Source organism: Podarcis melisellensis (genome assembly GCF_964234715.1).
Source record: "Podarcis melisellensis genome assembly, chromosome: 2".
NCBI classification, from domain to species: Eukaryota; Metazoa; Chordata; class Lepidosauria; order Squamata; family Lacertidae; genus Podarcis; species Podarcis melisellensis.
The window spans coordinates 67986717-67997233 of record NC_138529.1 but is presented as its reverse complement, the minus strand read 5'-3'; the positions used below and the strand labels follow the sequence as shown (position 1 = coordinate 67997233).

At 43.0% G+C, this 10517-nt stretch overlaps 1 protein-coding gene across 1 annotated transcript; it reads left to right on the top strand.

Moving 5' to 3' along the window:
* The first annotated feature begins 130 nt into the window (after nucleotides 1–130).
* CDC23 (cell division cycle 23) lies at nucleotides 131–10394 on the top strand. Its single transcript, XM_081900296.1, has 16 exons — nucleotides 131–309; nucleotides 1683–1755; nucleotides 2427–2564; nucleotides 2754–2796; nucleotides 3150–3255; nucleotides 3475–3607; nucleotides 3954–4131; nucleotides 4217–4314; nucleotides 5084–5165; nucleotides 5308–5461; nucleotides 5684–5803; nucleotides 6343–6418; nucleotides 6915–6976; nucleotides 7640–7718; nucleotides 7942–8061; nucleotides 9140–10394. Exons 1-16 carry the CDS (start codon nucleotides 170–172, stop codon nucleotides 9308–9310), a joined length of 1773 nt encoding a protein of 590 aa, XP_081756422.1. The 5' UTR covers nucleotides 131–169; the 3' UTR covers nucleotides 9311–10394.
* The last annotated feature ends 123 nt before the right edge of the window (nucleotides 10395–10517 follow it).

The following is a 10517-nucleotide window of genomic DNA, read 5'->3' as shown; positions in this document are numbered from 1 at the left end:
ACTTCTCGGCCAATCAGGGTCCAGGAGTTCCAGGCCTCCAGTTTTCATTAGTCGAAGGCCGCGTGAAGGAGCCCAGCCGCGTCCTCCAATAGGGTTGCGGGGCTGCGTCGCGCGCGAGCCGAGGAGCGAGGCTTGGCTTTGGTTGGTCGGCGCTTGCGTCTGCGGGAAGATGGCGGCGGCAACCACGGCGCCCGCGGTTGTGGCCGGGTCCACCAGTGCGGATTTCTCCGACCTGCGCGGGATCAAGAAGCAGCTGCTGGACGTGGCGGAGCGGAGCCGGGAGCGCGGCCTGCAGCACAGCGGGAAGTGGTGAGGAGGCCGCGGCGGTGGCGGAGAAAAGGCTGCGCGTGCTCTCCACCGAGTCGCGGGAGGGCTGCGTGCAGGGTCTCCAGCAAAACGGGGGTTCCGCAGTCTGCAAGGGGCGCTCTGGGGCGACGGGATGCTGTTGCCGTAGGGAAGGGCGAGGAATAAAAGACCTCGGCAGCCTGCGCGCCGCTTGCTAACTCTTGGGCATGACCAGGTGTCATCCGGCTATTGCACAGCTGAATTGTAGTAGGGGGCTGGCTGTCTATTATGGGGGAACGCCGTTCTGCTAGTTACTAAGGTTGCTTAAGTATAGCTTATGATGGGCCTGTATACAATGTGCACATTGAAGTGCCAGATATATCGGGCTGCAGGCCGCCTGCCATGTGAGGATGTATGGGCAGTGCTGGATTTACATATAGGCTAAACAACCTATAGCTTAGGGCCCCACTCTCTTGAGGGCCCCCAAAGAAATTAAATTAAAAAAAAACCTGGATGTACATTTCCAAAATACAAGCTAAAAAACAAATAAAATAAAACCTACATACAGCAACAGTGTTTTGTGTTGTGTATGGACCTGTTAGATCCATAAATTACCATATAGCATATATTCAACACAAAAAACAGCAACAATTTGTTGTTGACAAAGGACAGCTGAACAAATAAAGGGCCCCATTACCTTCAGTAGCTTAGGGCCTCATCAAACCAAAATCCAGCCCTGTGTATGGGGAGGCTGTTCATGCTATTGTGCATGTTGGGGAACCTTAGTCCTGGGGGCCAAGTGCAGCTCATCAAGCTGCTGTGTCCTGCTCTTGAAACTGCCTGCTGGCTATGGCTCTTCCCCAGGCTACACACTACCATGGCCCTCCTTTGTCCTCAAGGGTTTTTGCCTGGATGCAGTGAGCCTGGAAACATAGGAGGCTGTCTGTCATACAAAGGTGAGAGTCACATCAATTGTGCCTCCCACTCTTTGCCTCTACACCCACCCACACCCCAGCATCATGCTGCCCCCGGAAAGTTGCGTATGAGGGGAAATGGCCCTTGTACAGAAAAAGGTTCCCTTCCCCTGTTGTATGTAATGAGTACAGTGGTACCTCTGGTTACATACTTAATTCGTTCCTGAGGTCCGTTCTTAACCTGAAACTGTTCTTAACCTGAGATACCACTTTAGCTAATGGGGCCTCCCGCTGATGGAGCACAATTTCTGTTCTCATCCTGAGGTAAAGTTCTTAACCCGAGGTATTACTTCTGGGTTAGTGGAGTCTGTAACCTGAAGTGTTTGTAACCCAAAGCATTTGTAACTCGAGGTGCCGCTGTATTGTGAGCCAGACTGGCAGAAAGTGGTGTTTTTTAAGCTGCAGTGGGCTTTCTTGTTGTAGGGCCTCAGAGCTGGCTTTTGCCCTGGACCCTCTGCCCTTTAATGAGCTGCCTCCCGCACCTGAACTCACAGAGGTACGTACGGGAGGAGGGCTCGTTTTTGCAACACATAAAACAGATGAGGCTGCTCTGATGTAGTATCCTAGAAAATCATAACTTTAAAAAGTTGTGGCAATTGAAAACAGTAATGCTAGAAAAAAGACAAGCAGGCTCCATTTGCAAGTCAGTTTGCATGTCTAATCCACTTGAATGCTTTACTTGTTTAAGGAAGGGATGAGAGAGGTGCGCATTTATTTAATGCTCAGTTCTTTGTAGCTGAGTTGGAGGGAAGGGTTCTGGCTGCAATCCAAAGATTAGAGGACCCTTGGTTCCCAATATTTTTTCTAGCAGTGCTAGGGTCACTTGCCAGGCAAACAAATTTTAATGCAACCAGTTTGCTTTCTTCGGATCCCTTTTTTTTAGCTTGTTTGGGCTTAATCCCTCTCACTTTGCTCTCTTGTCACCAAAGCTTACAATATCATAAAATTAAACTGATTTTCTATTATTCTCAGAGAAGCTCAAATTGTATTAAATAATAGGAATTTGGTCAGCCAAACATTATTTGAGAACTGCTGTTTTCAACCCTGTATTTTGTCTTTCAGTGGAAACCAAAAGCAAGAAAAGCATTTGCTTTTGTTATTTGACAGAAGAAGGTGCCTAAGGAATTCATTACTTTGGAATTTAACTTTTTATTTTTTTGTCCTTAGGAGGATGCTCGTGACTTGGATGCCTACACCCTTGCTAAATCTTACTTTGATCTGAAAGAGTATGACAGGGCTGCTTACTTCCTCCGGGGCTGCAAGAGCCAGAAGGCCTATTTCCTATATATGTATTCCAGATACCTGGTGAGTTAATAAGATAAATCAGTTCCCGCTCCTTGATTTCCTCCCTCTCTTCATAAAGATTATGTGATATATCTAGAAAGTGAAGTTTTATTCTTTTTGCTTCTAGTAGCTGGACCCATGTCCAGTGAACATCTCATGGTAGAAAATTGCTGGTTCTTAAAATTCTTTTAAAAATTTGTTTGTTTGCAGTCAGGTGAAAAAAAGAAGGATGATGAAACAGTGGATAGTCTGGGTAAGAAACCAACACACAACTTTCTCCAGTTTGGCTTTTGGCGCTTTATTTACAATTTCCAAGACTACAACTTATTTTTTTCTTCAACTATTGATTGATTTTTTAAAAAATAAAATGCAAAACATCAGCAAAATTTAACTGTTAAATTAACTTCCCTTTCTCCATCATACATTGTTCTGTATTTGAGCTAGTTTAGCATCTGTCTAAAGCAGTAGTCCTCAAAACGTTTTGCAATAGTACAACCCTTTGCTTTAAACAAAACTTTGGCAGAATCTTTGCAGTACAATATTTAAAAATGGTTTTATAAACACGTACTGCTAATGGTACCAAATAATAGATTACTCTGTTTACAGGTCCGTTGGAAAAGGGGCAGGTGAAGAATGAAGTTCTAAGAGAGCTACGGGTAGAGCTTAGCAAGAAACGCAAAGCCAGAGAGCTGGATGGATTTGGCCTTTATCTGTAAGCACTGAAGTGATGCACTAATGACATATTGTAGGGAATAGCCATATGTTTACATCCAGGTATGATGAAGTTGGGATTGTGAAATGAATAGAGATTCTTGTATGTTTGTGTGCATGCAATTCACCACACAAAATGTCAGGCTAGGGCACGGGGATGGCATAGGCTAGACTCTTGCCCTAGTAGTGTTTCTCTTACTCTTTTTCTGTATCCCCCTAGGTATGGAGTTGTGTTGCGAAAGCTGGACCTGGTGAAAGAGGCCATTGATGTGTTTGTTGAAGCTACCCATGTTTTGCCATTGCACTGGGGGGCCTGGCTGGAGCTTTGTAACTTGATCACGGACAAAGAAATGGTAATTTGTGGGATTTTCAGGTGCAGGTGTGCAGGATGATTGCTGCCCTAGATTTCTTTGGGAGGAAAGGCAGGATATAAATTCAGATCCGGCCACTATTTTCTGGTACTATTTGATCCATGAACTATCATGAGGTCGATACTGTGTTTGGTGGTTTTTCTGATTTGGAATACTTGAATTTGCCAGCAAATCTTAAGTAATTCAGTAGCACTTGGAGGTGTTAGCATTCTTTCCATTGAGTGGGTGGAGAGAACCGAGCCCATGTTGTAACCTTTCCTGCAGTTCTTGGGGGCTGCTGTAGACTGCTTCTCTAAATGTGTCCCTCTTTGTTTGTGGTTGTTGCCAGCTGAAGTTCCTGTCCTTGCCAGATACCTGGATAAAGGAGTTCTTCCTGGCACACATCTACACAGAGTTGCAGCTGATAGATGAGGCCTTACAGAAGTACCAGAGTCTTATTGATGCAGGATTTTCAAAGAGCACCTACATTATCTCTCAGATTGCAGTGGCCTATCACAATATCAGAGGTCAGTGAATCCTTCCAGATTTGGGCATTCTGGTGTTTTGTTTCCTGCTTTTCCCCCCTGAGTGCCTGCCTTTCTCTTTCCTCAGATATTGATAAAGCTTTGTCCATCTTCAATGAACTAAGAAAACAAGACCCTTACAGGATAGAAAATATGGACACGTTCTCTAATCTGCTCTATGTCAGGGTGAGTACTTTTTTGAATTACATTATAGGTTGAGCAGTGGCTGGTGTGGGCAGGTTGGAGTTGCTTAGCAGTCTTCCCAAAGCCATGTTACAGAAAGGGAGAGTGGGAGGGAGCAGGGAGCTTGGCACAGTGGGAGGAGCATTGGATTGGCTGAGCTGTCTGTCTGTATTGTGCTGAGTTCCCTGCTGCCTAATGTCTTGGTAACTGGCAGCAATGCATTGCATTGGGGAGCCAGGTAGGCAGTCACTTCCTGCACTACCATGCTGGCCGCTACTGCATATGACCCTACCTCAACCTTAAATTGCTCGCAATCCTTCAGTTTGTTTACAGAACTTTTCTGTCTATATCCCTTAAACTTACTCATGTTTTCTTAGCGGTAAACCCCAGTAGGGAAATTTGGTTTGTAAGGAAATAACAGCATTGCACTATCAAGTGAGAGAATATAATGGCAAACAGAATCAGGAAACATTTGGTACAGGGAGATGTTCCAGTTGCCTTGAAATGGTTTGTGAAGTTATTCTGGATATTGTATGAAATTGCCAAGTATTTGGTAGTCCATTGCTGATGACTTCCAAACATCCCAAGATTTGTTGTTCACATTGTACTCTCCTAGTTCAGACAACTTACTGACTGGTTTTGTGGCTTGAAAAGCTGTTCCTTCTTTTTTTTTCATGCAGTGGTGTTACAAGAGTGTGTTTCCATCCCTGCAGTTCCACCCCCACCCACTGGCTCCTGTCCTTAAGCTTACCGCTTTCCTTTATCCCACTAGAGTATGAAGCCTGAACTGAGCTATCTGGCCCACAACCTATGTGAGATTGACAAGTACCGTGTTGAGACCTGCTGTGTGATTGGTGAGAGACCTTGCTTGCTTGAAGAGGGATGGGAGGAAGCTGCAGGACATGATCCTCCTTCACATGAAAGAGTGTTAGTAGAGTTGTTGTTTCCCAGCCCCTGGCTGCTCTCTGCTCACTTTTCATTGTGCTTTTGCCACAGGGAACTACTATAGTTTGCGCTCACAGCATGAAAAAGCAGCTCTCTACTTCCAGAGAGCATTGAAGCTGAATCCTCGATACCTTGGAGCATGGACCCTCATGGGACACGAATATATGGAAATGAAAAACACATCAGCAGCTATTCAGGCATATAGGTGCGTGTGCAGATGCCTTCCAAAAAAGAAGGCTTACTTCTGGTTTCCACCTAGGGTGGGGAGTACTTTTAACAAGATCTTTTTCTATTGTTGTTACTCTCCCAATTGATTCTGCTTGTGCATTTCTTTTTTAACAAATGCAGACTGTTATGATCTTACCTCCATTTGTGCCGTATACCTGTATACTCTTTCAAAGAATTCCTGTGGCTTTCTCTCTTCTAGACATGCCATAGAAGTGAATAAAAGAGACTACAGAGCATGGTACGGATTGGGGCAAACATATGAGATCCTCAAGATGCCCTTTTACTGTCTCTATTACTATCGGAGGGCCCATCAGCTCAGGTAAAACTGCCCAGTATAGATACTGTACTTGTGTCTAACTCTTTTTAGTAGCTGCCATTATCAGTGTATGGAGTCAGCTTGCTATAAATGAGATAGGGATGTGCATTGCCATGGCTGCCCTGCAAATTACAAAATCTAACGTTTCAATGCAGACTTGAGATTGACCAGAGGCAGGGGATCTTAACAGTCATTTAAAAGATAATCTGATCTTTTGCAAAAAAATAATGAGAATTTGGCACTTAATATAGCTCCCCGTATCTCTCCATTGCTCCCAGACTCTTCCCTACTCTACAGTTAAAGGAAGGGTGCATGGGACAATCCAAATTTTAAAACTCAGTTTTGAAATCATAACAAGTCCCAACAGCTGGGTTTTAAGTGTTTGATTTTAGTCTCTTCTTTTGGGACGTAGACCAAAAAAAGACTGTTGTGCTGTAAGATTTAAAAGTGAGGCTTAGTGCTCATTGGGTTTTAGGTAGCTTTAGAATTCTGAGCTTGTTCGGTCTTTTGTGAGCCAGCTGATAGTTTCATCTTTTTCACAGGCCCAATGATTCCCGTATGCTGGTAGCTCTTGGAGAATGTTATGAGAAATTGAATCAGCTAGTGGAAGCCAAAAAGGTAGGGCGGGACATGGATTTGCATTTGAGCAGCAGCAGTGGGCATTATCCTGAACCAGATAAAGGAAATGCTAGTGTATTTCTGCTGTGCTGTTTTGTCATAACAATTGAATTTGCTCTGTCCATTCATTGCCTCTTGAGAATGGACTGGTGAATGTAAGTTATGTAGCTGGAACATAGGTAGTGGAGGAAAGTGCTAAAAATTGAGCAGTTTCCAGAACTGAGCTTTTATTCCGTTTGCACTTTTCTTCCATATAATAATAGCAATCAGATCTTCAGATGGCTTTGTTTCTTCATCCTCTGCTCGAAAAAAAGAGGGAAATATTGTCCAAAACTTGGAGCTAGGTTTATAGGAGTTATCACTCCTATAGTCTTGTATTATGTTACTTCTGATATGCTTCATACTATTCATTCATCTCTGCTAGGCAGGATAGTAGGCAATATCACCTTTGCCTCTGGACTAGACAGTTTTGCATTTGTTGTTTTTTTCTTGACAGTGTTATTGGAGAGCCTATGCTGTTGGAGATGTGGAAAAAATGGCACTGGTGAAACTAGCAAAGTAAGTAGTAGTTTTATATTGCTTTTCTTGGATAGATTGGCAAAACCTTATCTGACCACTGCCTTTTGGACTGAAATCTTAGTCTGCAGGCGTTATGATGTGGATGTTTCCTGTCTTTCTGCATAGCTCTTAGTCCTTGTGATCCCAGGAAATTATTTAGGGGAAGTACTCCAGATTATCTTTGACCTTTATGGCAGCAATATTCTGGATAACTACTAGTGGTTTTTCCATAGTTCTTGGCATGTGTTCTTGGTGAGTCACACAATGTGCGTTCATACAGGTTCTGGCAATAATTAAATGGCTACACATAAACTAAGTATAAAAAGTATTTTATTCTGTATATCAAGATAAATATAAAACTAAAATTGCTACAGTGTGGAAATGGGATGTTTGCCTATCTTGATGAAAATGACCCCTGGGAAATAGCTGTGAGTAACAGGCGCAGAGATTAAGACATTGCTTAATGTCTTTCCCCCCTATAAATGCAGCTCACATTTGATAGGCTACCTAGGCTTACTCCAAAGCATGTCATTTGTTATTAGGATAATCCCATCAACTACATACTGAATACTTATAGTGGACAAGAGGTAGCTTCTTCTCTTATAGTGGTGGTCTTATCCTTTCAGCAAGAACACACTTTTGCTTTTTTTTCTTCTTTCCCAGGCTTCATGAACAGTTGAATGAATCAGAGCAAGCTGCTCAGTGCTATATCAAATACATACAAGATATCTATTCTTGTGGGGTGAGTCAGTTCCAAATGATTTTGGGAATGAAAGAGTGAAGGATATACAGAGTGGATAAAAACAGGTGTTGTGTTTTTTTTATAAAGAAAAACATTGTATTTAAATTGGATTTTTTAAAGAAAAAGTTGTAAATACTCAGTTTCTCCCAGGTTAATACTAAATCTTGATATAAGAAATGAATTTACCCTGAACCAAACCATAAATACCTTTATTCTATTCTAGGAGATAGTGGAGCACCTGGAAGTAAGCACTGCCTTCCGCTACCTGGCTCAATATTATTTCAAGTGTAAACTCTGGGATGAAGCCTCAGCCTGTGCCCAGAAATGCTGTGCATTCAATGACGTGAGTAGCCAACACATCATCTGTGGACTTCTTCACTGGGTCCCATGCCTGCTTCCACCCACAGTGCCACCACTGAGACCACTCTTGGGTATGGCTATAATGATTTGAGGCCACACATGTGTTAAGTCATACTTACATAGGATTTTGAAAGAACCTAAAAGAGAGGCTGAAAGCCCAACCCTTTTCTAGAACAACAATCTAAATCCTTCAGGATTGTCAGAGTGCTCGCCCATCCACTTCTACTAATAGAACCAATCAATAATACACCAGATCATGACAAGAACTTTGTGAAAAGCAAGTAAGGAAATCTGCTAAAAAAAATTCATTCCTTGTGGAAATGGAGGTAGCTAGTTTTTGCTTGGTAAGAAATGTGTTGCTAGTTACATGGATAAAACATGAAAATATCCAGATATGTGCTTGCAGGTCACCCAAAAACCTCTTAGTGGGCTTTATATGGCCTGCAGCTTGCCCTTGAAATAGATAAAGAGAAAGCATGAACAGGAAGTAAAGTATTTAGAATCCTGTTGATGAGTTGGTTTGGCATGGGGAATCCTTTTGGCACAGCAGGCAAGATGTTCCCCACCCCGTTGGCCAACTTTGATAGGTGGGTGGCATTGTGATATCAGATGATCGACAGGTAGGTTGCCCTGCCTCACCTGTCAAAGTTTCATTGTTCAGCACTTCCCAAATGCTTGACAGCCAGCTTTCTTAAAGAGAAACTTGGTTGTGCAGGTGACAAAGCCATGTCTCTACCTTCTCCACACCTGATGTCACATAGGACACTGGGTATGGGACAGGTGGGCATGGTTTAGAGAAAACAGTTTTGCAGGCCAAATTTGGCACATGAGCCAGAGGTTCCTCACCCCAGAGTTGGTGAATAGTTTGCTGGAGTAGCCACTTCAGGGAGAAATATATCATGGGCTTTGCAGTATCTAAAGGCTCGCTAGATCTGACAGTGAACCACAAGTTTGGTTATAATTCAGAATGGCTGATCTTTGCACAGGAACACCCATGTGTCCCCTTTCTAGTTATTGCACTGTGTTTGCTCTTTGCTCATGCAACTTCATTTCTCTTCCAGACAAGAGAAGAAGGGAAGGCCCTCTTGCGGCAAATCTTACAGTTACGAAATCAAGGGGAGACCTCGTCCACAGAGATTGCCACACCTTTCTTGCTTCCGTCTTCACTATCTGCCAATAACACTCCAACACGCCGTGTGTCACCCCTGAACTTGTCCAATATTACACCTTAAAGTGTGCCTGCCTCTCTGGGCTGATGTGAACTGCAAATGTAATCCAGCTGGAGCCTGGGTTTTTCCTTCTAATACTGCCTCTCTAAAGAGAGTTCTGTATCCAGTGATGCCTTCCTAGAAGGGCTGATAACTCATTGTTGAAGATAGTTACATTGCGGGCATCAAAGGCTGGTGGCACCATATTTCATAGAGAGTGACTGAATCCATTCTACTCCTCTTATGCCTCTGCTTTCTAGCATGACATCTTGGTGTAAGAAGGGATTCCAAGGTCACTTTCCTCCATTGACACCAATTGGAGTTGCTTCTCTGCCTGTCACGTTCATGGCATTCCTTCGTAATGTCTTGCTGGCTACCAGTGTGTCATCTTTTGGAGGAGAAATGGTGCTGCCTCGCTCTTATTTCATGATGGAAAGAATGTCCTTGCAGCAGTTGGTCCCTTGTCCTTTTGGTTTTAGTTACTTTTCAAGCAAAATCGCTGTGTTAGATTCGCTAGCTGGTAAAAGGAGCCAGTGGAGAGAGCAAAGGGACTGCCGTTTGTCTAGCACAAATGTAGAGACCTGGGTGAAAAATATAGTAATTCATATCCCTTACTAATGCAGCAGCCGATGCTGTTGTGTAGCTGGTAACAATGAAGTGGTGGGACTTCTATGTGTTCATTAAGATAAGAGTGCAGTGTTGACATAGCTTTTCCATATATACGGGCTCTAGAAGTATCCACCACTATTTGAGTGGCAAAACTCATCTACACATTTTTGTTGCCCAGGAACACAACATAACTGTTCAGTAGAAAAAAAACCTATTGCTTAGTTCTTTGAACTAGAAGCTGGGGTGTTGTAAACTAGTTTCCTAGCAGGGATGCAGTTTTGTTGAATATGATCCTATGACATAAAATAATGGTTGTCATCTATCCTCAATGTGACTTAGCAGGAAAAAAAAACCTAGGTGGTAAAGATTAACAATGGTATGAATTTCTTCAGCTGACATGAGAATTCAGGTATGGAAACTTGACTTGTCTACAGTTGAGCAGGTAATGGTATCAAGCAAGCTTGAATTCTGCTTCCACTATTAAATTGTTTTTACTACACATTCTTGTCATTTATGTTAGTAAAACACAGAACTTTGACTTCTGTTGTACAGCACAGATGTTGGGGCTAGAGCACTCACATTTTGTTAATTTTTCTCTTATCTAGAGATCCTTGCAGGCAGG